Source organism: Macaca thibetana, chromosome 19, assembly GCF_024542745.1.
Source record: "Macaca thibetana thibetana isolate TM-01 chromosome 19, ASM2454274v1, whole genome shotgun sequence".
NCBI classification, from domain to species: domain Eukaryota; kingdom Metazoa; phylum Chordata; class Mammalia; order Primates; family Cercopithecidae; genus Macaca; species Macaca thibetana.
This window is the reverse complement of record NC_065596.1, coordinates 11,372,177-11,399,340: the sequence shown is the minus strand read 5'-3', so window position 1 is coordinate 11,399,340 and position 27,164 is coordinate 11,372,177. Positions and strand designations below refer to the sequence as shown.

Genomic DNA, 27,164 nt, shown 5'->3' with positions numbered 1-27,164 from the left:
GGGCGGCCGGGATCAAAATGAATGCCATAAAGGAAGCGCGCTGATCATGCTGTTCCGGGGGTTTTAATCACAGTGGATCCCCTGGGAGAGGACACGTCACTAGTCCCATTTCACAGATGAGGAAGTTGTGGCTCAGAAAAGGGGCGGTAAGCGGAGAAACCCAACAGCTATTGGTCCTCTTCTGTGTTCTGGGTGCTATACACACATTATTTCAGAGCACTCTGCAGGGATAACTCAGGCTCTGGAGTTGGATTTACTGGGTTTGAATCTCAGTCCCACCACATGCTCTGGGCCGGTTACTCTAGGGCCTTCAGTTTTCTTATCTATTAAATAAGAATCGTGGTTTCTCAGATAGAACAAAGATTAAATGACAGATTCCTGGAAAGTGTGTAAAGAGCCACTCTGACCTTGTAAGCGCTCGGTAAAGTTCTAACCAGTGTACGAAGGCAGGACAGCGAAGTGGTTCCCGGGTACCTGGGTTCCAGTCTTAGCTCGCCCTGCGACTTGTTGTTAACTCTGAACTTAAGTTACCGCTTTTGCAAAAGGGCAGAACTTTTTACCATTTGTTAGTGGGTTGTAGTGAGAAGTAAACGAGTTAGTGCACGTAAAATGCTAACAGAACCTAGCATCCGGTAAGCATCATAAAAGTCTTAGCTGTTATTGTCGCTTTTGAGCCTGCGTTTAAATCCTGGCACCCGCCATCACTTCCTTGCTGTGTGATGATCTTGACCAGCTTTCTCTGTGCCTCCTTTTCTTTCTTTCTTTTCTTTTTTTTTTTTTTTTGAGACGGAGTCTCGCCCTGGATCATGCAGTGGCATGATCTCGGCTCACTGCAACCACCGCCTCCCGGGTGCAAGCGATTCTCCTGCCTCAGTCTCCCGAGTGACTGGGATTACTAGCGCTTGCCATCACGCCCGGCTAATTTTTGTATTTTTAGTAGAGACAGGGTTTCGCCATATTGGCCAGGCTGGTTTTGAACTCCTGACCTCAGGCGATCCACCCACCTCGGTCTCCCAAAGTGCTGGGAGTACAGGCGTGAGCCACCGCGCCCAGCCGCCTTTATTTTCTCTAGTGTGTAATAGTTCCCACTAAAAAATGTTACTGTGTAGTTTAAACGAGCTAATTCCCATAAAGAACCTAACACGGTGCCTGCTACAATAAACAGCAGTCATTATTGTTTTTGTTTTACAGGAAACTAAAGTTCGGAAAGGTAGAGCGACTTGCCCAAGGTCGCGGGACTAGAAGGTGGCGGGGTCGGGATTCGAACCACCGAGCTGAGCCGACGTACCGGCGAGGATCCTCCCAGGGGCATAGAGAGGAGACGGAGCCGGTTAGATGGGGCGCGCTCGGAGCTCGGCTGGCCTCGCCTGGAGGGCGGGGCCTGAGGGCGGTGCGCGGGCGGGGCCGGTGCCGCTCCTCCCTGGCCTGGCTGCGGCGGCGGCGCGGCTTGCGCTCGCTCGGCGCTCGGCTGGGGCGGCCTGGCCCACAATGAATGGCCGCCGCGGCTGCCGCTGCTGCTGAGGCGGAGGCCGCGGAGGCCGCGGAGGCGGAGGCCGAGGCCCCGGCGCAGGGGGGCGCGCCCCGGGCCCAGGCCCGGCCCCAGCCGCCGCTGCGGAGCCCGCCGGGAGCCCCCGGAGCGCGGCCACGGCGCAGGTGAGGCGGCCCGCCTCAGGCCCGGTTCCGGCCTTCTCCAGCCGGGGCGGCCCGAGGGCTGAGTGGGGAGGGCCTGGGTGCTTTCTCGGACTGAGGAGGAGCCGGGCCCGCAGCCTGCACTGTGCCCGGGCAGGCGTGTGTGTGCAGGCCCGGCTACCGCGGGCAGACTTGAGCGTCCAGCCCGAACCTCGGGGCTTGGGGGCGGCAGGATCGTACCTGGACCGCTCCCCCAGCTCCCAGCGAGGGAGGGGGCCAGGTCGGGCCGGGGCAGGTACCGGGGATCCAGGGAAGTTAGAGGGTCCGAAGCGGAAAAGTGAGGAGGCGCCCGTGGATGCCGGAGGGGGAGGGGGAGGAGGAGTCGGGCTCTGGCCAGGCCGAGTGGGGGAGGAGAGGAGAGCGGCGCGGCCGGAGGGGGGCGGGGAGGGGCCGGGCCTGCAGGTACCGCCTGGGCGCTGGAGGAGGTGGGTGGGTCAAGTTACAGGCCTGGGGGCGGCTGAGGAGAAGCCCAGGAAGTGGGGCACGGTGGGTGTGGGCGGAGTTAGTTCGGGTGGGGGCGGATAGGAGATCCCAGAGATGTTTTCCGGGGGTCACATGAGGTCAGGACTCAGATGTGGGGAGGGGGAGGCTAGATCTGGGGGCGATTAGGTAAGGCGAGGGACTGCTGTAGGAGCTTTGCGAGTCGGGGGAGCAGAGCCTTTGGGCTAGGCTGGGGGGATGTGGGGGCAGGTCAGGAAAAGCTAGTGTGACCAGCAGGTATATACTGAGATGCGCCCCCCATCGACCCCAACTCGAAGTGTTAGTTCAGAGTCACATCTAAGGGGTTCCCTCATTCCCACACCTCATCCCAGAAGCCTCTAGAGTCCTGACCCTACCCCTTGAGCAAGCTTCTGCCAACTGTTCAAAGGCGCTGGCCAGTGGGTGTTTGTGTGGGCAGCTGGAGACAGTCTGGAACACCTAGCTTAGGCATCTTGTTTATCGCAAGGTGGCCCTCGCCCACCCCCACCTTATATATCTACAGGGAGGCAGCCCAGCAGACATTACCTGGGTATTTTAGGATCCTGCGTTCTTTCTCTACCTTTTGTGGCCAGAAGCTGTTGGTTCAAGCCTAGTGGATGGGACCTCATAGCCACCGTCATATATATTAGTACCATGGCCTCCCAGGCACCAACTCCTTGAGCCTGAGTTCTGTGTGCCACCTCCCTAGGGATGAAGAATTAGAGGGAGTGAGCATGTAAAACTCTGCTAATGGTGGTTTGGAGGCTCCCGATGGGGTAAAGGCAGGGCACAGAGAAAAGTTAAGGGGATCAAATCAGGCACTCACACCCTGGCCCAGGGATCTACCTCTGGGACACTAGTCCTGGGCCAGGCCCTGTGCTGAGCTCGCTGGTTGGATGAGCTCATTGATGGCTCACCACCACCGGGTCAACTTAGGCCTTCTCTGTGGTCCAGACAAGGAAGCTGAGGCTCGGGTGGTGTAGCTTGTTTCAGGTCACATGAGCAGACAGTGGCTGAACTGGGATTGTCTGGCCCTCAACACAAATCCATAGTCACTCAAGTGGTCTTCCAGGGGGGTGACTGAAGGAGCTCCTCATTCTGCATTCCCTGGTGGGCATTCTCCTCCATCCAGGCCTTCCCTCCTGCCGACCTCGAGGGATGAGTCAATCCCCTTTGGGACAGACTGAGTTTCCATGGTGTCCCCGGGGACTGGAACAGTGGAGGTGGCTTTCTCAGAGGCCTGGTCACCCCTTCTTCCCCATTTCCCTCCTGGGAGCCAAGAGGTCAGGAGTCATGGAGCTGTGGGCTGGCCGTGGGAAGCTGAGGAGGCCTGGCACCACCAGGGCTGGACTTGACTTTGCTTGCCTAGACTGTTTTTGCCCCACTTTGGCCCCCAGTCGGATGGCAGCAGCTTTTGTTCCTTTCTGGGCTAATTGCAAGGCTGTTACCAGGGTGTCCTCGGGACTTTGATTTGGGATCCTCAGCACCTGAGGCAGGAGCCACAAACTGCTGGGTCAAGTGGTGTCAGCCAGTTCTTCTGGGTTTAATGATGGGTTTGTCACCCTCATTCTCCCCAGTCTCCCTATAGTTCCCAGGACACCCTCCAACCTGGGCCCTGCCCTTCTTCCCTGTCTGGCTAGCCACTTGGTTCTAGGAGGAATAGGAACTGGGCCAGCAGCCCCGCAAAAGAGACCGAACCATCCTCCCTGCCTGGTTGGGCTAGGATCGCTGCAGGTCTGCTTCAGCACAGACTGGGTCCTCCTGGACCTAAGCTGGGTTGGATACCAGGGATAGGGGGATGGGGGTGCCATCCAGTCACTCAACTGAGACGGTTGGGAATTGGCCCTGATGAGTGGAGGACAGGCAGCGCCTCGGGCAGCTCCGGTTTGTGCTTGGAGCTGGAGGAGAAGGCACCAGTAATAACTGCTTTTCAGTGAGAACTTAGCATGCACAGACTCTGTGGGGGCAAGTGCAACAAGTAGGCAGCCCATTGAGACAGTTTCATTTCACTGCTGGTTGCCGACTCCCCGCTGGGGCCTGGGGAAGCATCCCGGAGTAACAGATCCGGAGCAACTAGCTCTCAAGCAACCAAACTTCCACAAGCAAAGGATCATGAGAATTTCACATACCTCTGTGTTTACAGAGATGGTGTAGCAATGTGGAGTCATCGTGAGCCGTGAGGGGATGGAGAGGTTTTGATGGGTGGCCAGAAGTATTCCGGGAGAGCTAAGATCTGAATAATAAAATTAGCTAAGGGGTGGGTGGTGCTGGGGTGCAAGGGAGGGGTCAGTGTTCTAGCCTCAGGGGACAACACATGGACAGCCTTTTTTGAGCATGTACCAGTCTCCTGAGTGCTGTAAACATTTTGTCTTCGTGAGGGAAGGAGTTGGGGGGATGACCCTACTGTGGAGACAGACTTTTAGTGCCATTCACAAGAAAGAGAAACTCTGTCTCTGGGTCTCCTGGATCTGCCCATTACCCCCAGATGGAAGTTCAGAACCCCTTGGCCTGCATCCAGGGTAATTAAAAAATCTGACCTCCTGGCTGGGCAACAGGGAGCCCCAGCAGGTTCTTGAGCTGGGCTTTGAGGAGATGTGAGTTTTGGTCAGCCTTACAGGATCTATCGAAGGAGTCTGCCTGGAGGCCCGGGGATTTGGAGATAGATGGAGGTTGACCCAACATTGTCTGACCCTAGATTTCATCAGTGTCATTGCCAGAGCCTGTGTGGAGAGAGGGATCCCATCAGACTTAGTGGGGCACGTTGCTTTTGGGATGGTGGTGAGCCACCAGGGCTGGAAAACATGAGTCAGTGTTCATGACACTCTGCGTCCTCTCTCAGGTCCTCCATGCCCCTCGTTTCTCCTCCCAGATTGCTCTCAGCACTTTTACGCACTCGAACTCATTTAAGCCCATGACTAGCAGGTCCTGCCTGTTGTCATCATTTGACACACAAGGCAATTGAGGCACCAGAGTCCTTCCTTCACACAAGCTGCATAGTGGTCTGGCTACCACCCCTGTGCTGCCTTCCAGCTACTTTCATGTTCCTTGTCTCTGCATTTGCCCCTCAGTCCCCTTGGCCGCTAATGCCTTCCCCTAGAGAACCCTCTGGGCCGCATGAGGTGGGACGGGGGGGGGGGCGGGGGGGGTGGGACTGGGCCTGCTTGCACGTTAGGTGGGGTGAGGACCAGCTGAGCCGGCAGAGGTCACGTGTCTGAGGTTGTGATCTGTGTGTGGTTGTGGTAATGTCCTTCCAGGCTTCTCATGTGCTGCCTGCTTGGCGAAGGTCTCAGTTCTTAGAGACCTGTGCGTTTTCTCTGAGGGCTTTGTGCCCAGTTGGTGTTTTCTAAATCTAGCAAAGGGAGAGGGTAGGTAAGGGTGAGCAGACATGGTCTAGTGGAGAGTGAAATTTCACACTTAATACCACCCGTCTCAGCCATGAGACTCTCGGCAAAGGTCTTGACTTCTGAGCCTCAGTGTCCTCCTCTGGTAGGAGTGGCAAGTGGGCACATCTACACTGCTGTGATTCGCAAACGGGGGCAGTCCTACCTCCTCCGGGGACACTTGGGGAGTGTCTGGGGACATTTTTGGTTGTCCCTGCCGGGGTGGGGGTGCTGCTGGCATCTCGCGAGTCTATAGGCCAGGGATGTGGTTCAACATCAGACAGTGGGTGGTGGGCAGCCCCCACCACAAAGAATGATTGACGCAAATGCAGTGGCCAGGTGGAGAATCTCCACTGTCTAGTTATCGTGAGGTTTACGGGAGAGGGTGGCATCTGGGGTGTGATTGGACAGTGCTGTGAAGGCCCTGGGGAAAACCCCAGCGAGCACTGCCTGTTAATCCCGTGAAATGTGCAAGGTCTGGGAGATGGTGAGAGGCATAAGATGTCTTCTACTCCCAGGGAGTTTGCGGCCCAGCATGGGCCAGAGGATTCAACTCACAGCAGCTGGCATTCATGAGCACTGACTACGGGGCGAGTGCCGATCGGCCTGTGTTCTTTGGTTGTTTAATCCTTGAAATAGCCTTGTGAGGTGGTTGCTGCTGTCAGCCCATTTTCTAGATGGGAGACTGATATGGGGGGCTGGCACTATTGAGGGTAATTCTGAGTGACAAGCTCTATAAGGGATTTGAGCCTAGTACAATAGTAGGATTCAAAATCTTAGGCCCTGCGTGGTTTCCTAGCACAGCCCAGCAGGCCCCTCTCCCTGGATGATCCCCATCCCTTCAGCCCCACCAGCTTCCTTTGTGTTAGTGGCACCAGGGTCACCTCAGGGCCTTTGCACTTACTGTTGTTCCCTCCACCCTTGGTTGCCGCTGCCCTGTCTTTTGGGTATGATCTGATTGCACACAGGGAGTGGGATGTAACTCCAAAGGGTGGGCTTATGGTTAGAGTTGGTGGGGAGGGAGCGGGCAGGCTGTGAGCTCCATGAGGACGGAGGCAGAGCTTCTGCCAGGCTCTCCAAGGAGCTGGATCTGCTGCCTGCAAAGGGAGGCCAGATTGCCGAGGGCTGCGAGGAGGAGCGAGTGGGAGGAGGGAGGAGGGAGAGGCAGCACGCGGAGACTGCTCATTCCCGGAGATGGTGGTTGAAGGGAGGAAGGGCTAGAGAATAGCTGCAGATGGGAGGATTGGGAAAAGAAGAACGAAGAAGGCCTTCCTTGGGGATTAGAGAGAGGGCATCCCAGACCCTGAGGTGGGGTCCTCAGACAGGCAGAAGACCCTGTTTCTGGAGAGGACACATCCAGTAGCTCAGGTAAAGAGCCCCAGCTCTGGCCTCGGCCTGTCCGGGGCTCCCGTGTGGTCTCTGCCTTGCTTCTCTGAACACCAGTTTTCCCACCTGTGAAATGGGTCTAGTCACAGCTGCCTCACAGCTTTGCCTGATTCGGGAGCCAGATGGCCTGGGCATTAACCTGTGCCTGCCATTCATCAGCTACATGGTCCCTGCCTCTGGCTTCACCTCTCTGGGCCTCGTTCCCATCCATGAAATGGCAGGCAGTCTCATTTCTTCCTCAGAAACTGTAAAGAAGAGTGAGTGAGGCCGGGCACGGTGGCTCAAGCCTGTAATCCCAGCACTTTGGGAGGCCGAGACGGGTGGATCACGAGGTCAGGAGATCGAGACCATCCTGGCTAACACAGTGAAACCCCGTCTCTACTAAAAATACAAAAACTTAGCCGGGCGAGGTGGCAGGCGCCTGTAGTCCCAGCTACTCGGGAGGCTGAGGCAGGAGAATGGCGTGAACCCGGGAGGCGGAGCTTGCAGTGAGCTGAGATCCGGTCACTGCACTCCAGCCTGGGTGACAGAGCGAGACTCCGTCTCAAAAAAAAAAAAAAAAAAAAAAGAAGAGTGAGTGAAATAAGCCTGTCTGAGCCCTGGCCAGGTATGGGCACACAGTGAGGCTTGAGTTGGGGACACTGTTACTAATCCTATTGCCACCATGGATTTAATGACAGTCTTTCAGGAAAAAAAAACAAATCTATGCATGTATAAGAAAAAAAAATACAGGCCAGGTGTAGTGGCTCACAGCTGTAATCCCAGCACATTGGGAGGCTGAGGTGGGCGGATCACTTGAGGCCAGGAGTTTGATACCAGCCTGGCCAAGATGGAGAAACCCCGTTTCTACTAAAAATACAAAAATCAGCCAGGCGCAGTGGTGTGTGCCTGTAATCCCAGCTACTTGGGAGGCGGAGACATGAGAATTGCTTGAACCCAGGAGGTGGAGGTTGCAGTGAGCCGAGATCACGCCACTGCACTCCAGCCTGGGTGACAGAGAAAGACTGTCTCAACAAAAAAGAAAATACTGATGCAAAATGAGGTCTTGCTATGTTGCTCAGGCTGGTCTCAAACTCCTGGCTTCAAGCATCTTCCTGCCTCAGACTCCCAAAGTTCTGGGATTACAGGTGTGAGTCACCGCCCCCCACTGAACACTTTGTTCTCACTAACCGTTTTCCTGGACTGCCTTCACATTCAGCCCCTACAGAAGGGTCTGCATGGTTCTGGGTCAGGCAGGCAACCTGAGCAGCTGCCAGGATCTAGCCGCATCCTGCTGAGCTGCATGAAGCACTGCGGGGCTCTCTGGGGCCTTTGTTCCTTGTTACACTTGGAGTTGCTGGTCTCCCTTAACTGGCTTGTAGGTCTTGTAGGTCTTAGCCCATCTGGGCTGCTGTAATAAAATACCTTAGACTGGAATCCACGCACATTGCTCATGCCTCTAACCTCAGCATTTAGGAGGCTGAGATGGGAGGATTGCTTGAGCCCAGGAGTTCGAGACCAGCCGGGGCAACATAGTGAGACCTCATCTTTACAAAAAAAATTAATTTCAATTTGTTTTTCGCTTGTGACACAGCCCTCAGGAGATCCTGAGAACACAGGTCTCTCATCTTTACACAAAATTTTTTTAATTAGCCAGGTGTGGTGGCACGCATCCCTAGTCCCAGCTACCCAGGAGGCTGAGGTGAGAGGATAACTTGAGCCCAGGAGTTTGAGGATATAGTGATCCAAGATTGCACCACTACACTTCAGCCTGGGTGACAGAGGAAGACCCTGTCTCAAAAAAACAAAACAGACTGGGCCATGGATAAACAACAGAGATGAGCTGCTCATAGTTGTAGAGGGTGGGAAGTCCCATATCACAGTGCCAGCAGATTCCCTGTCTAGTGAGGGCCCATCTCTCATAGTTAGCACCTTTTAGCTATCTGCATAGGGTGGCAAGGACAAACAAGCTCCCCCTCTTTTATACGGGCACAGTTCCTAAGAATCACTTCCCAAAGGCCCCATTTTTTTTTTTTTTTTTCATTTTAAATTTTTGATCAACAACTTCTTTTTTATTTTGAGATGGAGTCTTGCTGTGTTGCCCAGACTAGAGTGCAATGGCGTGATCTTGGCTTGCCGCAACTTCCAACTCCTAGGTTCAAGCAATTACTCTGCCTCCGCCTCCCGAATAGCTGGGATTTCAGGCGTGCACCACTGCACCCAGCTAATTTTTGTATTTTTAGTAGAGATGGGGTTTCACCATACTGGCCAGGCTAGTCTCGATCTTGAACTCCTGACCTCGGGTGATCCGCCCACCTCGGCCTCCCAAAGTGTTGGGATTACAGGCATGAACCACCATACCTGGCTGAAAGGCCTAACTTTTTTTTTTTTTTTTTTTTTTTAGACGGAGTCTTCTTGCTCTGTTGCCAGGCTGGAGTGCATAGGCGTGATCTCGGCTCACTGCAACCTTTGCCTCCCGAGTTCAAGCGATTCTCCTGCCTCAGCCTCCCGAGTAGCTGGGATTACAGGCACGTGCCACCATGCCCGGCTGATTTTTTGTATTTTTAGTAGAGATGGGGTTTCACCGTGTTAGTCAGGATGGTCTCCGTCTCCTGACCTCGTGATCCGCCCTCCTTGGCCTCCTAAAGTGCTGGGGTTACAGGTGTGAGTCACTGCGCCCAGCCAGCCCCACTTCTTAATACCACTACATTGGAGATAGGCTTCAGTGTGTGAATTTTGGGGAGATGCAAACATTCAGACCATAGCATCTGTCGACGGCCATGTCACAGCTTCCCTGGAAAGACATCAGGAAAGGACTGTGCCTTTGACAGTCTCTCACAGGCCCCTGCTGGCTGGGGAATTCCGCGGCTCTCTTCCCTAAGAGCTGGCAGTTACTACTCCCAGGAATCATCCTGCCAGCGCCCTTCCCGCAGATGGCAGGATCCACCGGCAGTGTGAGCAATTCGTCAGGTAACACTGAGGCCTCAGTAGGCCCCTGACTGCTGACTACCCACCTTGGCAACTGTCATAGGAGGTCGTCTGTCTGCCCAGCCACAGATCATGTTTCTGAGCCCTATTCCTGTTTGAGCCACGTTAATGTGGAACAAAAAAAGGGAGTTAGATTAGGAGGAATGGAAGTAATTCTTTGTTTGTTCTTTCCATAAAGGACTGTGAGCACCCACTGTGTACCTGGTCAGGTCCTAGGGGTAGAGGACACAACAGGGGTCTACACAGGCAAACTCCCTGCCCCAGGGAAACTGACATGAAGCTGAAGCCCCAAAAAATGCCCAGTTTGGCGGGGGCAGTGGCTCGCATCTGTAATCCCAGCACTTTGGGAGACCGAGGCAGGAGGATCGCTTGAGCCCAAGAGTTTGAGACCAGCCTGGGCAATATTAGGGAGACCTCATCTCTATTACTAAAAAATGCACAAATAAAATACTTTTTTTTAGAAAAAGAAAAATACCCAGCTTGCTAAATCATAGGAACGCCCAAGAAGGATAAGGCAAGCAGGGAGAATCAAGCTTAGGAGTCGGTGCGGGGAAGGGCTTTGTCGGTCAGGCGCAGTGGCTCATGCCTATAATCGCAGTGTTTTGTGAGGCTATGGCAGAAGGACCACTCGAGGCTGGGAGTTGGAGACCAGCCCAAGCAATAGAGTGAGATCACATCTCTACCAAAAAATATATACTTTTTAAATTAACTGGATGGGTCGGGCGCCGTGGCTCACACCTGTAATCCCAGCACTTTGTTGGTGGGGGGAGTGGATCACTTGGGGTCAGGAGTTCGAGACCAGCCTGGCCAACGTGGTGAAACCCCAGCTCTACTAAAAAATACAAAAATGAGCTGGGCATGGTGGTGGTTACCTTCAATCCCAGCTACTCAGGAGACTGAGACAGGAGAATCGCTTGAACAATTCTTGCAGTGAGCTGAGATCCCACCAGTGCACTCCAGCCTAGGCGACAGAGTGAGTCTCTGCCTCAAAAAAAAAAAAAGAAAGAAAGAAAAAAAATTAGCTGGATGTAGCTTCTGTGGTCCCAGCTATTTGGGAAACTGAGGTGGGAGGATTGCTTGAGCTCAGGAGTTTGAGGTTGAAGTGAGCTATGATGGTGCCAGTGTACTCCAGCCTGGGTGACAGAGCAAGGCCCTGTCTCCAAAAAAAAAAAAAATGAGTAGAGAAAGGGCTTTATGTGACCCGGGGAGAGTATGAAGAGCTATGGCTGTCCCATTCCCATTCTAGTAGGTCCGAGAGCAAGCAGGGCAGACTGCCAGGGGCCCCAATAAAGCATTGTAGGGGCCCAAGCAGTGTCACTTGGGGCCAAGGTAGTGCAAAGTGGTTTTAAAGGAGTTGAAGATGAATCCAAGGATCTGAGCGAGGACGGCCATAGCTGGTGAAGCTACGGCATTCACAGGTTTTGGGAAGGACTGGAGCCGGGTCCTGAAAGTGTTGAGTGGAGGCGTCTGGGGTGTGTGCAAGTCTGGCGTTCACAGGGAAGTCCGGGCCAAAGACTCCAGTGGGGGAGGCATCAGTGAATAGATGGCGCTTCAGGCCTGTCTTAGCTCAAGCTGCCACACAACAAAATATCATAGACTGGGTGACTTAAACAACAGACATTTACATTTCAGAGTGCTGGGGACTTTCAGTCTGAGATGAGAGTGCCAGTGTGGTTAGGTTCTGGTGAGGGCTGTCTTCGTGGCATACAGACAGCTGCCTTCTTAATACACCCTTATGACCTCAGTTAACCTGAATTAGCTCCCAAAGGTCTTATCTCCAGATACAGGCACACTGGGGCTTAGGATTTCAATCTGTGAATTTGGAGGGACATACTCCGTCCATAGCAGAGCCCTGAGACTGAGCCCAGTCCCCTGGAGGTGAAAACCCTTTCTGGAAGGGCCTTACTCCCCATCCACTAGTGCCCTCCCTAGATCTCAGCTCCAGTGTCACCGCTTCTGGGCAAGGTCAGTCACACCGGTGTGCAGCACATTGATCTGTGTGACCAAGGATGAATGGCCCTGTCTCCTGCCAGACTGTGAGCTCCAGAGGCAGGGCTACTTGCCACCATTGTGGCCTGCCCAGGCAGGGACCTGGCAAATATTTATTGAGTAATTGTTGGGAAGTCATGGAAACCGTGTGCTGTGCCCTTGGGTCTCACCAGAAGATCTGTTCACATGCAGGGCCAGGACTAGGTACTGTCCTGGCCAGGAAGGTCCCAGCTGCCCTGTGGCCTCCTGCCCTTGTCCCCCACACCCTCAGGGGTGCTGACATGCTGAATTTTAAGGAGAGATGATTCTGATAGGGCTTTCTGCCCCTGGGGAGTTTATAGTCCAGGGGGACTTAGTTTCCTCAGAGGTAAGCTTAAGGCGCTGTGGCTGGGGTGGGGCAGGAGAGCGACATCTTCTCTAGCCTGGAGAAGTGAGTAGCTGAGGGTGGAGGAAGAAGGTATTCCGGGCAGGGTGCACAGCTTGGGCAAAGGCCTCGCCACAGTAGAGGGGGACCGGGCAGTGTGTTTGAGCCTGACCTAGGTGGGGATTTGGTGGGGACTAGAACCATTAGGTGGTTTAGAGGCCTCAATCCTCGACTCCATCCCACCCCTGCTTCAGCCAGCAGGTGACCCTGTCAGGGACCTGCCAGTGAGAGACCCGTTTCCTCTGAGAGTCCAGTCATGCTAGCTCCATTCCTGGGGCTGGCGTGGGTGAGGGCTTCTTGCAGGGGCCCACGTAGTTTTTCTCCTGAGTCCATTGGGCAGGATTGGGCCAATCACAGACGGATGGAGGGGTTCCCAGAGATGAGTCTGCTCTGGCCCACACTGCAGCTCACCCCGTCCACTCTGTGCAGGGGCTACTGGGGAACCAGACGGAACAGCATTCAGGTCACTGTGGCTCACAGACCCGTCGCACCACTCCGCTCGTCCCCAGCAGCATGGAGGGAGGGAGGGTTCCCGTGTGCTAATTGGCTGAGCTGTTTGGACCAATTGCTAATCAAAGGCTCCAAAGCCCTGGGTGCTGGGATGTTGGGCTCTGAAGCTGGGGTTCACAAGGTATGGGGGACCCCAGTCTGAGCATCAGGTTGGCTCTCATTCTCAGGAGGGGACCTGGGCCACCTTCCCAACCCCCCACATCTCTGTTGCCTCCTGTTATCCCCAAAACCTTTCAGTCTCCATTGCCAAAGGGGAGAGTTCGAGACCAGCCTGTACAACATAGTGAGACCCTGTCTTTAAAAAAAAAAAAAAAAAATTACCTGTGGCCGGTGCCGGGCGCTTGGTAAGGTCACCTTGAAGTAGTCCTTTGCCTGTTCTGCACTGTTTTTTTGGTTGGTTGGTTGGTTGGTTGGTTGGTTGGTTTTGGCGGGGTAGTGGGGTCGGGGGATGCGGTTTTTTGTTTTTGCTTTTGTTTTTAGAGACAGGGTCTCGCTGTGTAACCCAGGCTGAAATATAGTGGCAAAGTCATCACTCTCTGCAGCCTCTAAGTTTTTGGCTCAAGTGATCCTCCCACCTGAGCCTCCCAAGTAGCTGGGACTACAGGTGCAAGCCACCAAGCCCCACTAATTTTTAAATTTTTTGTCGAGGTAGAGGTCTCGCTATGTTGCCCAGGCTGGTCTTGAACCCCTGGCTTCAAGGGATCCTCCTGCTTCTGCCTCCCAGAGTGCTATGATTACAGGCGTGAGCCACCGTGCCCAGCCTCTCTGTACTGTTCTTTAACACATTTACAAATATTTAACTGAGCATCTATTTCATTCTAAAGAACTAATGTTGAATAAAACCAGCCAGAATGTCTGCCTTCATTGAGCTGACAGTCCCCTTGGAGGGTTTAACTCTACATACAACTCTTTTTTTCTTTTCTTTTCTTTTTTTTTGAGATGGAGTCTCGCTCTGTTGCCCAGGCTAGAGTGCAGTGGCTTGATCTTGGCTCACTGCAACCTTCATCTCCCAGGTTCAAGTGATTCTCGTGCCTCAGCGTCCCAAGTAGCTGGAACTACAGATGTGCACACCACACCCAGCTAATTTTTGTATTTTTAGTAGAGACGGGGTTTCACCAACTTGGCCAAGCTGGTCTTGACCTCCTGACCTCAGGTGATCCATCTGCCTTGGCCTCCCAATGTGCTGGGATTACAGGCGTGAGCCACCGTGCCTGGCCTGTACATACAACTCTTAAAATGCTGCCCTGACCCTGGGACTCACTTTCAAAGATGTCCACACTCCCTAGGCCAGGACCCCATTTGTCCCATACCCTTCCTGGCAGTCCTGTCCCTGCTGCATCGCCCTCCAGCTACACCAGCTTTCTTTGGGTCCCTGGACCACACCCGATACCTTCCTGCCCAGGAGTGTTATCTCTGTCCTGGCTGTTGCTCAACCTTTAATGGTCCCTACCACCAAGGCCATCTGCTCAGTTGACATACCCACCCCAACTGTAATTAAATCATCCCCTGTGTCTCCTCACTAGACAGCTCCACATAAGCACAGCTGGTCCTTTTAGGACTGTATCCCCAGCACCTCCCACAAAGGAGGATCTGGTTCATCAGGATGGGTTGGATGAACAGCCCATTTTACAGATGAACAAACTGGGGCACAGGGAGGTGGGGGGTTTTGGCTGCACTGCACACCTGTCCTGTCTTTGTCCTCCTCCCTGGGGAATGAGCTTGGAGCACCCCTCTAGGAACTGGGGTGCCAGCCTCTTCCCTTGACCATCTTGGTCCTTGTCATTTGGGCCCCAGTACCAGGGGTGGCTTTAATTTGGCTGCCTAGGGAGGTGGTTCAGGGCTGCCAGGACCCCAGAAGTAGGCTCTCTGGGCTCTGTCCTTTGCCCCCCAACACGGTGCTTGTTTCTCCTGCGTCTTCATACAGAGGGGCCAGCTCCTGGCCCATTCAGCTCTGAGTTTGAGTTCCTAGGAGGAGATTTTTGCTGCCTTGTAACTGGGATTCCTAGATCCAGCCTCCACCCTCTGTTTGTCCTAAGGATGTTTTGGGATTTTGTTTTGTTTTGTTTTGTTTGTGTTTTTGTAGGATGGTGGCAGTGATTTTGAGGAGGGGAAGAGGAAGGAGGATACAAGCAAGGGAAGTCACAGGCTGTAGTGCCTAGACAGACCCTGGTTTGAATCTTGGCCTTACCACTTTCTGGCATGTAAGTTGTAGGGGGTAGCCGATACCTTAGGACATCTCTTGGGTTTTTTTGTTGGTTTTTGTTTTGAGACATAGTCTGACTCTGTTACCTAGGCTAGAGTGCAATAGCACAATCTTGGCTCACAACCTCCACCCTCCCAGGTTCAAGTGATTCTCCTGCCTCAGCCTCCCGAGTAGCTGGGTTTACAGGCACCTGCCACCATGCCCAGCTAATTTTTGTATTTTTAATAAAGATGGGTTTCACCATGTTTGCCAGACTGATCTTGAACTCCCGACCTCAGGTGATCCGCCTGACTCGGCCTCCCAAAGTGCTGGGATTGGCCAGGTGTGATGGCTCATGCCTGTAATCTTAGCACTTTGGGAGGCCAAGGCGGGAGGATCATTTGAGGTCAGTAGTTCAATACTAGCCTGACCTATATAGTGAAACCACATCTCTACTAAAAGTGCAAAAACTAGCCAGAAGTGGTGGCACACGCCTATAGGCCCGGCTCCTCGGGAGGCTGAGAATCACTTGAACACAGGAGGCAGAGGTTGCAGTGAGCTGAGATGGCGCTATTGCACTCCAGCCTGGGCGACAGAGCAAGACTCTGTCTCAAAAAAAAAAAAAAAAGTGCTGGGATTACAGGCTTGAGCCATCCCACCCTTCAGGACATATCTTTTGAATTTTGAACCTGGTGGATGAATTTTTAGATGACCTCAGGACAGTCCTTAATTTCCACATGACCTCAGTTTTTCCAGCTTTGCAAGGAGAGTATGAAACCAGCCCTGAAGTCTTGCTAAGAGGATTCAGGCAGTTCATAGAAGTTGTGAGTTGGTTCCTCCATTCGCCTGGGTGTTGCAAGGGGGCAGGGCCCGCATCTTGCCTGTGGCCTGCCAGGGTAGCAGCTCAGTGAGTGAGATGGTATCTCACTGTGGTTAGGATTCACATTTCCCTGATGACTAGTGACGTTTCCGTGTAACTTCTTTTTTTTTTTTTTTGAGACGGAGTCTCACGCTGTTGCCCAGGCTGGAGTGCAGTGGCGCGATCTCGGCTCACTGCAAGCTCTGCCTCCCAGGTTCCCGCCATTCTCCTGCCTCAGCCTCCTGAGTAGCTGGGACTACAGGCGCCCGCCACCGCGCCCGGCTAATTTTTTGTATTTTTAGTAGAGACGGGGTTTCACTGTGGTCTCGATCTCCTGACCTTGTGATCCGCCCGCCTCGGCCTCCCAAAGTGCTGGGATTACAGGCTTGAGCCACCACGCCCGGCCCCGTGTAACTTCTTGAATGATCATTCAGTAACAATAAGTGTAGGCTGAGTTTGTAGAATCAGTTGGCCTCCTCAGCCTCGATTTCCAAATGGAGAAAGCAGAGATTTGGAGCTCCTGGTCGGAGGAGCAGGTTGGTGCCGGAGCCAGGACTCAACTTAGGTTGCAACTCTGAGCCTTTGAACACTTGCCACTTCTATTCCTCACAGCAGCCCTTTCAGACTGAACAGGTGTTACCAGATCAGAGCAGAGTGGCCACTGTATTCTCAGTGCCCAGCCCAGGGAGGCAGATCTGAGTGGAGTTGCTAATGAAACATGGAAGGTGCTTGAGAGCTAACTGGGAGGGAGGGAAGGTGTGCATTCCTGCGCCAGGGCCTTTGCATGTACTTGTTACTTTCTCCCACTGGCCAGCTGGAGTCTCTCTGGAAAGGTCTGTCTTAGGGAAGACTTCTCACTCACACTCTGCCCAGTTAGGACTCTAGAGACCCTATAGAATTACAGAGGAGGCTGGGCGTGATAGCTCACGCCTGGAATCCCAGCACTCCAGCCTGGGCGACAGAGTGAGACTCCATCTCAATTTTAAAAAAAAAAAGGCCAGGCGCGGTGGCTCATGCCTGTAATCCCAGCACTTTGGAAGGCCGAGGCAGGTGGGTCACCTGTGGTCAGGAGATCGAGATCATCCTGACCAACATGGTGAAACCCTGTCTCTACTAAAAATACATAAAATTAGCCAGATGTGGTGGCGGGCTCTTGTAGTCCCAGCTACTCGGGAGGCTGAGGTAGGAGAATGGCGTGAACCTGGGAAGCGGAGCTTGCATTGAGCTGCGATCGTGCCACTGCACTCCAGCCTGGGTGACAGAGCAGGACTCCATCTCAAAAAAAAAAAAAAAAAAAAAAGAATTCTCACTTTTACCAGTGGGGTCAGGTAGAAAGCCACACCTTCCTTTGATGACTGCCCCAGAGTGTCATCAAAGGACAGCCTTCTCACGTCCCACACAGCCAGTTCTTCCTCCTGGAAGAGGCAGTACAGGGTCCGATGCAGAAGTTCACACATTGAGACCCCCACCTCCGCCACCTCCCCTAGCTGTTCAGTGTGGGGGGTGGGCTCTCTGAGCAGCATCAGTTCCCATTTCTGGAGGCCAAGGTGGGGGATCGCTTGAGGCCAGGAGTTCTTGACCAACCTGGGCAACATAGAAAGACCCTGTCTCTACAGAAAGTTTAAAACTTAGCTAGGCGTGGTGGTGTACACCTATAGTCTCAGCTACTCAGGAAGTTGAGGCAGGAGGATCCCCTGAGCCAAAGAGTTCAAGACCTGTAGTAAGCTATCATCTTGCCACAACACTCTAGACTGGATGGCAGAATGAGACCCTGTCTCTTTAAAAAAAAAAAAAAAAAATTCCCATTTCTTCCTCCCTCCCTGCCCTCGAGCACTTTTGAGCCAATTTGCTTGAATTAAATATGTATGGCATGATTTCACAGTTTTATTTCTTTTTAAATATTATTTACTTCTGCAAATAGGCATTTCGTTCACCAGGTTTAAAATTCAAAAGACCTGAAAGTGTACTTTGCAAGTCTCCTCCCCACTTCTGCCCAAAGGAAATCAGTCTCACAGTTTCCTCCTTTCTTTTTTTAACAGCTTTATTGAGATGCTCACACCATGCCCATTTAAAGTGTACAGTTAATGGTCTTAGTATATTCACAGAGTTATGCAACCATCACCACAGTCAGTTTTAGAAGATTTTTCATTACGTCAAGAATAAACCCCAGCCGGGCGTGATGGCTCATGCCTGTCATCCCAGCACTTTGGGAGGCTGAGGCAGGTGGATCACCTGAGGTCAGGAGTTCGAGACCAGTCTGGCCAACATGGTGAAACCCCATCTCTACTAAAAATACAAAAATTAGCCGGTGTGGTGGTGCGCACCTATAAGCCCAGCTACTCAGGGAGGCTGAGGCAGGATGAATCACTTGAACCTGGGAGGCAGAGGTTGCAGTGAGCCACGATCGCAGCACTGCACTGCAGCCTGGGCAACAGAGTGAGACTCCATCTCAAAAAATAAAAATAAAAAAAACCCCACACACCTTTGCTTTCCCTCACCACACCCCCATTCTCCCTGCCTCCCAGCCCCTGGCAACCACTAATCTGCCTCCTGTCTGCATGGATTTGCCTGTCCTGGACATTTCCTATAAATGGATCATACAATCTGTGGTCCTTTTGTTTGGCCTCTTTCACTTGGAATAATGTTTTCCAGGGACATCCATGTTGTAGCGTGTGTCAGAATTTCCTTCCTTTTTATAGCTGAATAATATCCCATTGTATGGACTGACCACATTTTGTTGGCCCATCCATCCGCAGATGGACGTTTGGATCGTTTCCACCTTTGGGCTATTGTGAATAATGCTGCTGTGAACGTTTGTGTACAGGTTTTCAATGCGGGCAAATGTTTTTGTTTTTCCTGGGCATGAATTCCAGGAGTGGAATTGCTGGGTCATATGGTAACTTTCTTTAACCGTTTGAGGAACCATCAGACTGTTCTCCATGGTGGCTGTGCCATTTGACATTCCCACAAGCAGTGGAAGAGGGTTCCGGATTTCTCATCCTCGCCAACTTTTTTGATTCTAGCCAGCCTAGTGGGTGTGAGATGGTGTCTCATTGTGGTTAGGATTTGCATTTCCCTGGTGACTAGTGATGTTTTCTTGTAATTTCCCTGATGACTAGAGATGTTTTCATGTAAGTTCTTTATTTATTTTATTTTTTTTGAGACAGTGTCTCTGTCGCCCAGGCTGGAGTGTAGTGGCGCAATCACAGTTCACTGCAGCCTTGACCTCCTGGGCTCAACAGATCCACCCCTGCACACCCTCCTTAGTAGCTGGGACCACAGGTGTGCTCCACAACGCCGGGCTAATTTTTGTATTTTTTGTAAGAGGCAGGGTTTCGCCATGTTGCCCAGGCTGGTCTCAGTCTCCTAGGCTCAAGTGATCCACATGCCTCGCCATCCCAAAGTGCTGAAATTACAGGCATGAGCCACTACTGCACCCAGCCTCGTATAATTTATTTTTCCTTTTTTTTTTTTTTTTTTTTTTTTTTTTTGAGACAGTCTTATTCTGTCTCCCAGGCTGGAGTACAGTGCCATGATCTCGGCTCACTGCAACGTCTATCTCTTGGGTTCAAGCAATTCTCTGGCCTCAGCCTCCCTAGTAGCTGGGACTACAGGCCCACGCCACCTCACCTGGCTAATTTTTGTATTTTTGGTAGACAGGGTTTTGCCATGTTGGCCAAGCTGGTCTCGAACTCCTGGCCTCAAGTGATCTGCCTGCCTCAGCCTCCCAGAATGCTGGGATTACTTGAGTGAGCCACCACGCCCGACCTCATGTAATTTCTTGAGTGATCATTTAGTCATTCAACAAACAGTGATTGAGGGGCATGTGCCCAGCACTGCAGACTCTGGTGCACAGTCAGATGACCCTACCTTACTGGCACTTCCATGCCAGTGCACTGCAGAGATACCATATATGTACCTGGTGCTAGCAATAGCTGGCACTCAGAGGTAGCACACTGTGTCCTAGCTACTCTTCCAAGCACTTAAGCATATTCAATTACTCTTTAAGTACATACGGAATAAGTATGCGTTTGCCCCCTCCTCTTTGCAAGGGACAGTGCGTGGCCACCCTGGTCTGCAACTAGGTTAGCAGATTTGACCACATATTGTAAAAGTGAGTGTACCAGGACAGATAGGGTAGAGGGCTCTGTGCGATTTAGCACCATGGCAGATTCCATCGTGTGGATGTCCCTCCAGCAGGGGAGGTCTTTGGGGCCAGGGCTAGACCAGCACCCACATTTGCCGCCTGACCCTTTTCCTCCGTCTCTGTCTCTCCATTCCTCCCTGCCCCCGTGCAGCCGCCGCCATGGCCCAGACACTGCAGATGGAGATCCCGAACTTTGGCAACAGCATCCTGGAGTGCCTCAATGAGCAGCGGCTACAGGGCCTGTACTGTGACGTGTCGGTGGTGGTCAAGGGCCATGCCTTCAAGGCCCACCGGGCCGTGCTGGCTGCCAGCAGCTCCTACTTCCGGGACCTGTTCAACAACAGCCGCAGCGCCGTGGTGGAGCTGCCGGCGGCCGTGCAACCCCAGTCTTTCCAGCAGATCCTCAGCTTCTGCTACACGGGCCGGCTGAGCATGAACGTGGGTGACCAGTTCCTGCTCATGTACACGGCTGGCTTCCTGCAGATCCAGGAGATCATGGAGAAGGGCACCGAGTTCTTCCTCAAGGTGAGCTCTCCAAGCTGCGACTCCCAGGGCCTGCACGCAGAGGAGGCCCCGTCGTCGGAGCCCCAGAGCCCCGTGGCACAGACGTCGGGCTGGCCAGCCTGTAGCACCCCACTGCCCCTCGTGTCACGGGTGAAGACAGAGCAGCAGGAGTCGGACTCTGTGCAGTGCATGCCCGTGGCCAAGCGGCTGTGGGACAGTGGCCAGAAGGAGGCCGGGGGCAGCAGCAACGGCAGCCGCAAAATGGCCAAGTTCTCCACGCCGGACCTGGCTGCCAACCGGCCTCACCAGCCCCCGCCACCCCAACAGGCTCCGGTGGTGGCAGCAGCCCAGCCCGCCGTGGCCACGGGAGCAGGGCAGCCGGCCGGTGGGGTGGCGGCAGCAGGGGGCGTAGTGAGTGGGCCCAGCACGTCGGAGCGGACCAGCCCGGGCACCTCGAGCGCCTACACCAGCGACAGCCCTGGCTCCTACCACAATGAGGAGGACGAGGAGGAGGACGGCGGCGAGGAGGGCATGGATGAGCAGTACCGGCAGATCTGCAACATGTACACCATGTACAGCATGATGAACGTCGGCCAGACAGGTGAGATGCTGCCCTGCCCCCCAGCCCGCTAGCAACCCCTGCCTCTCCTGCCACTCGTGCTCTACTCTCTCCCTGCAGCCGAGAAAGTGGAGGCCCTCCCGGAGCAGGTGGCCCCCGAGTCCCGGAATCGTATCCGGGTTCGGCAAGACCTGGCGTCTCTCCCGGCTGAGCTTATCAACCAGATTGGGAACCGCTGCCACCCCAAGCTCTACGACGAGGGCGACCCCTCTGAGAAGCTGGAGCTGGTGACAGGTGGGCTGGCCTTGCCCCAGATCTCTCCCCTCCACAACTTTGGAGCCAGCTGGCCTGGGCTGGGCAGCTAGTTAGGAGCCCCCAGCACCTCAGTTTTCCTATCTGTGCTGTAGTGTTGGTAACAGCCACCCTCAGGGTGGGGGCGTTGGTGAGATGGAGGTGCTGATACAGCAAGGCCTGGCCTCTAGGTTTCTGACTTAAGGGGTCGGGGTGAGCATGGGCAATTATTGTTTGGCCACATGGGTAGAAAAGCTACTCCTGGGCTCCTGTGAAGGTCAGTTATTTACCTAGGTTAAGAATTTGGAGCCGGGCGCGGTGGCTCAAGCCTGTAATCCCAGCACTTTGGGAGGCCGAGACGGGCGGATCGCGAGGTCAGGAGATCGAGACCATCCTGGCTAACACGGTGAAACCCCGTCTCTACTAAAAATACAAAAAACTAGCCGGGCGAGGTGGCGGGTGCCTGTAGTCCCATCTGCTCGGGAGGCTGAGGCAGGAGAATGGCGTAAACCCGGGAGGCGGAGCTTGCAGTGAGCCGAGATCCGGCCACTGCACTTCAGCCCGGGCGACAGAGCGAGACTCCATCTCAAAAAAAAAAAAAAAAAAGAATTTGGGCAGGCAGGGGGGCGAATGCCTGTAGTCCCAGCTACTCAGGAGGCTGAGGTGGGAGGATCCCTTGAGCCCAGGAGGTCAAGGCTGCAGTGAGCTATGGTGGCCGCTGCACTCCAGCCTGGGCGACAGAGTGAGACTTCATCTCTTAAAAAAAAGAGAGGCCGGGCGTAGTGGTTCAGCACTTTGCGAGGCCGAGGCGGGCGGATCACAAGGTCAGGAGATCGAGACCATCCTGATTAACGGGATGAAACCCCGTCTCTACTAAAAATACAAACGATTAGCCGGGCGTGGTGGCGGGTGCCTGTAGTCCCAGCTACTGGGGAGGCTGAGGCAGGAGAATGGCGTGAACCCGGGAGGCGGAGCTTGCAGTGAGCCAAGATCGTGCTACTGCACTCCAGCCTGGGCGACAGAGCGAGACTGTCTCAAAAAAAAAAAAAGACGACGACTGTGTTTGGCCCTTGGGTCAGAGTTCCTGGCTGTGAGCCTCCACTCCCTGTTGGTCCTGCCGAGCTTGGGCTCATCTCTAGCTGGTGATAGCCAGCGTGCCCACCTCACACAGGCTTGCGGCACGACTGGCCACACGGCAGGCGCCCTGAGGATGGTGAAGCCACCCTTTCTGTCCTTTCCTGAGCACTGATGAGGTGGAGGGAGTCCCAAGGAGCCTCCCCTGAGTCCCAAGGAGCCCTTGGTGGGTAGAGGTGTAGGGGAGAAGGTCCCTAGGTGAGTTTTTGGGACCCAGAGCCAGGGAGGGCATGGGGTGTTCTGAGATGAGGCCTGGCATCATGGGGGCTGTGGCGGTTTGGGGGCACCCCAGGCCATCCTCTGGCTTCCCCTCACCAGGCACCAACGTATACATCACAAGGGCGCAGCTGATGAACTGCCACGTCAGCGCAGGCACACGGCACAAGGTTCTCCTGCGGCGGCTCCTGGCCTCCTTCTTTGACCGGTAAGGCCCTTGCCAGAGCCGCAGGGAGCGGGGTGGGGTTGCCCCATGTCCCCACCACCACCAACTTGAGCGCTGACTCCCTCCATGTCCCCTGCCCCCAGGAACACACTGGCCAACAGCTGTGGCACCGGCATCCGCTCTTCTACCAACGATCCCCGCCGAAAGCCCCTGGACAGCCGCGTGCTCCATGCCGTCAAGTGTGAGTGTCGGCCCAGCTGGACAGGGCGTGGGCCCCGGGCATGCAGGTTGACGTTTTCTCTCAGCCTTGGCTCTCAGAGGGGGCTAGAGTTTGGTGTTGAGAAGCATTCTGGGACTCAGTCTAGCCTTTCTGGGAAACCGGCTGTGATTGTTTAGAGATTTATTCGTGGTTGAGGGATGCGGGTGCCGAAGGGAAGCCAGGGAGCCTGTGTCAGGCAGGAGGGTCTCGAACTCAGGGCAGTCTGGGAGGGATGAGGCAGCCAGACAGTGCTAGCCACTCCTCATGGGGGCATCTAGATTTTCGGGTGGCCTCTCCCAGTTACTAAATTCTGGCAAATGATCCAAATTTTTCAAGAACACGGGGCCATCCCATCAAAACCCACACATCCCCATACATGGCTGAACTCAGTCCGGTGTAGGGCTGGGTGCACATGGTGTGGTGTCCTGGCTACGTGGCCTCACTCGTCTTCCCTTTGAAGGGGAGTCGCAGACGCTGGCGGGGGGGCTGGTGAGTAGGCCTTGTGGGAGTCACCTGGCCCCCGTGCCAAGGCCGCACCCACCCTGCCCCACAGACTACTGCCAGAACTTTGCCCCCAACTTCAAGGAGAGCGAGATGAATGCCATCGCGGCCGACATGTGCACCAATGCCCGCCGCGTCGTGCGCAAGAGCTGGATGCCCAAGGTCAAGGTGCTCAAGGCTGAGGATGACGCCTACACCACCTTCATCAGTGAAACGGGCAAGATCGAGCCGGACATGATGGGTGTGGAGCATGGCTTCGAGACCGCCAGCCACGAGGGAGAGGCGGGTCCCTCAGCCGAGGCCCTGCAGTAACCCGCCCGGCCTCCTGCGGGGCCTCACACTCCCCCTCCCAACACACACACACCCGCCATCTTGGTCATGAGCTACTGTCTGTCCCTCCCCAGGACCCGCGGTGGGTGCTGCATGTTCCCGGCCCTCTGCCCCTCCTGTCCCACCCCCTTCCCCCACCAAGAGCTGGGCCGGGAGAGGACTGCAGGGCAGGTGGCGTGGGGTCCGTGTTGCCTTCTTTAACACACACTCGTGCAGTGGGGGAGTTCTGGCTCCCCAACCTAACCCCTAGCCGTCATCTCCACACTCACCAGGCCCGCCAGGGGAGGGGGCTGGCCTGGGGGTCTCGGGAAGGCCCCCTCCCCAGGCCCTGGGCCACCTCGCGGAGCCTTCAGCCTCCGCCCCTCACTGCAGCCCCTTGGGACTTGAGGGGGCCCCAGGGGTTCTCAGGACCCCTCCCACCACCTCCCAGTGCTTCCACGTCTCCAAAAGCGCCTTCCTGTCACCCTCGTCTGTCCCTGCGCCTGGGGGCTGGGGTAGGCGAGGCCATGGGGACTACCCATTTTACAGCTGGGGAAATTGAGGCTCCGAGAAATTGCACAACCGACCTAAGGTGGCCGGCAGTGGTGTGCCCGGTGCCCTTTCTCCTCTTTTCCGCCTCTGTTGCCCCCATTGGTCCTCTGGGGCCTCAGAGAGGCAGGTCCTAAAGGAGGGGGGGTCTCTTGGGGGCAGATCAAGGGTCTCGGAGGATAGAATGAGAGGTTTCCAGGGCTGGCAGAGCGTGTGCGTGTGTGTGTGTGCAAAAGTTTTGCTTTCAAACAAATGAAGATACGAGAGGCAGTAGGACCTGGGTTGGAACCCAGGGGAGCAGACTGGGGGGCTGCTGCCCCTCCCTCCATCTCCCCACCCCCACCCCACCCCACGGCAGGGCTCCTGGCCCCCACCCCCTGTACATAATTTTTAAAACATTTTTTTAGCGAATGAAATATTGAAGTATAAGATTCCTTTTATTTTTCAAACCAATGGGGCTGTGTCTGTTGTCCTCCTTGGTCCCCAGGGGTGGGGAGTACCGTGGAAGGCAGGATGGTGTCGGGGGACTTGGGGGCAGCCTGAATGTGTGTGTGTGTGTGTGTCTGGGGTGTGGGTGTGTGTTTCCATGGTAGGACTCCAGTCCCAGCTGCTGCCTAGGCTCCTGTGGGTCCCGCCGGGTTCCCCCTCCCCTGTCCACCTTCCCCAACAGGGCTATAGTTTAAGGGCGTCCCAGGCCTTGGCTGGTTGGCTGCGCCCAGCTCCTGGTGGCTGGGCTGGGCTGGGCAGGGCAGGGCAGGGCAGGGCCGGGCCGGGCCGGGCCGGGCCGGGTCCACTTCCATTGTTAGCAGTTGTTTGCAGAATTTTCTCTTTTACCATTCCTCTCTTTTTGTTCTCACCCAGAGTGGGTGGTTTTTTGTTGTTGTTTTAGATTTTCATGTGAAGGCAGAGAGTTTTTTTTTTTTTTTTAAACTCCCCATCCCCCTACGCGGGGTGTCATTTCACCATCCACATCCTTGTTTGTGTTTCTGGCCCTCGTCCTCCCTGCCTCTCCTCTGCCTCTCCTCTGCCTCCCCAACCCCTGCCTACCCACTGCTCCCAGGGGTCTCTCCAGGGGCAGGGGGATTTCAGGAGATGGAGTGGGGGCCAGCCCCGACTGGACCCTTGGAATCTGATTCGGAGACCATCCCCCTGATGGGACCAGCAGCCCCACCGGCCTACTGGGGGTCCCTTTTAACATCTGCTTGTTGCGGGGGTCAGTCATGAGTGCCAGGGTCTGGCTGGGGTCTTGGCACTGTCTTCCTGGCTGGGGCCTGGCACCTTAGCCCCCAGCCGGTCTGAGTGGGGGATGTTGACACCCCCAGCTAAAGCACAAGCACCTTAGTCGCCCCTCCTCTCCCCCTGCCTCCTGGCCTGCCACCCTACCCCAGCGTTTACCCCAAAGCACAATGCCCTGGTCACTTGGCAAGCAGCTGGGCCTGACGGAGGCCGAGGGGCAGACCGGGGCTCCAGCCAGACCCCCGAAAGGAAGCTCCCCCACTTCCAGGCCTTAGTTGGGGTGGGGGGGCAGCTTCTGGGCCTGGGGTCTTCTCTCCCCCACCCCCTTGTCCTGGGTAGGCCCCTGCCTGCCCCTCTCTGCCTTTTCCTTGGGTGTCCCTCTTCGAGCCCCTGTGGCACTGGCTTGGGTGGCAGAGCCCACTTGTTTCAGGGACCCCAGGAGGTGCCCCCTGGCTCCCGGGACTGTGTGTGGGTCTGGGGGATGGGGGGGAAGAAGGGTGGGGCAGGGGGTGCAGGGGAGGAAACTCCTCACCAGGAGAGCCAAAGACAGGGTTGTGCCTTACCCCAGGAGCCACCCCTGTGCCCCCCTTGCCCTGCCATTCACCCTCCACCCCTCCCCCCGGGCGGCCTGCTGCTTTTTCCTTCTCTTCCTCCCCTGTCCTGCCCTGAGCTGCATGGTTCCCCCACCCTGGGCAGCCAGGAAGGAGTCTGAATGGAGAATCACCAACCACCAGAGAAAAAAGACTGTGGGGCCCTCCCCTGCCAACTCCCCTTCCCTGGCCGCCCACTCACCCACACCTCTTTCACGTAGGACAGGCTGCCCACCCTGTCCACGTGAAGTGCCAACGCCCTCCCCACCCTGGGCCGAGCCCCCATCCCTCCCTGGGCCCCCAAGTGAGATTGCACATTTAACTACTGTAAGGAGAGGAGCGGCGTTGGCAAATGTGAACCATGAGAATATCAGTGATACTGATGAGAATAAACTAAACGCCTTTGTAACAGCCTTGCTGCATGCTTGTTACTGGGGGGCCCAGGGAGGAACACACCCGGGTTGTGCCCAGCAGCCCCAGGTTGCTGACTGCAAACTGATAGCCTCCGATTGTAACACGTGTGCAAGTTACCCAAACAGATACAGATAACGCAACATAGGAGCTGGCTGTGCACACTCAAGCCCCCAGCCTGGCTTCAGTGGGCCTCTTTAAACCTAGGAGAATCCTGGGCAACACAAGAAAAAAAATTTTTTTTCTTTTTTTTGAGATGGAATCTCACTCTGTTGCCCAGGCTAGAGTGGCATGATCTCGGCTCGCTGCAACCTCCACTTCCCGGGTTCAAGCCATTCTGCCTCAGTCCCCCTGGGTAGCCAGAATTACAGGCACCCACCACCATGCCCGGCTAATTTTTGTATTTTTAGTAGAGACAGGGTTTCACCATGTTGGTCAGGTTGGGCT

At 54.9% G+C, this 27,164-nt stretch overlaps 1 protein-coding gene across 4 annotated transcripts; it reads left to right on the top strand.

Moving 5' to 3' along the window:
- The first annotated feature begins 55 nt into the window (after nt 1–55).
- On the top strand, nt 56–26,715 carry NACC1 (nucleus accumbens associated 1). Of its 4 annotated transcripts, XM_050770436.1 has the most exons (7): nt 57–146; nt 1,192–1,330; nt 20,144–21,097; nt 21,176–21,349; nt 22,799–22,904; nt 23,006–23,103; nt 23,675–26,715. In XM_050770436.1, the coding sequence occupies exons 3-7, from the start codon at nt 20,152–20,154 to the stop codon at nt 23,932–23,934; spliced, it is 1,584 nt and encodes a 527-aa protein (XP_050626393.1). In that variant the 5' UTR covers nt 57–146; nt 1,192–1,330; nt 20,144–20,151; the 3' UTR covers nt 23,935–26,715. The 4 variants fall into 4 exon arrangements, with proteins under 4 accessions (XP_050626396.1, XP_050626393.1, XP_050626394.1 ...); XM_050770439.1 differs by lacking the exon at nt 1,192–1,330 and having other exon boundaries at nt 56–146; XM_050770437.1 differs by lacking the exons at nt 57–146; nt 1,192–1,330 and adding an exon at nt 13,238–15,005.
- The last annotated feature ends 449 nt before the right edge of the window (nt 26,716–27,164 follow it).

Excerpts from the sequence above, each read along its gene's own strand:
- NACC1 (XM_050770439.1), top strand. The coding sequence starts at position 20,152 with ATGGCCCAGACACTGCAGATGGAGATCCCGAACTTTGGCAACAGCATC. Across the intron at positions 21,098-21,175 it reads GATGAACGTCGGCCAGACAG|CCGAGAAAGTGGAGGCCCTC; the intron begins GTGAGATGCTGC and ends CTCTCCCTGCAG. Across the intron at positions 21,350-22,798 it reads GAAGCTGGAGCTGGTGACAG|GCACCAACGTATACATCACA; the intron begins GTGGGCTGGCCT and ends TCCCCTCACCAG.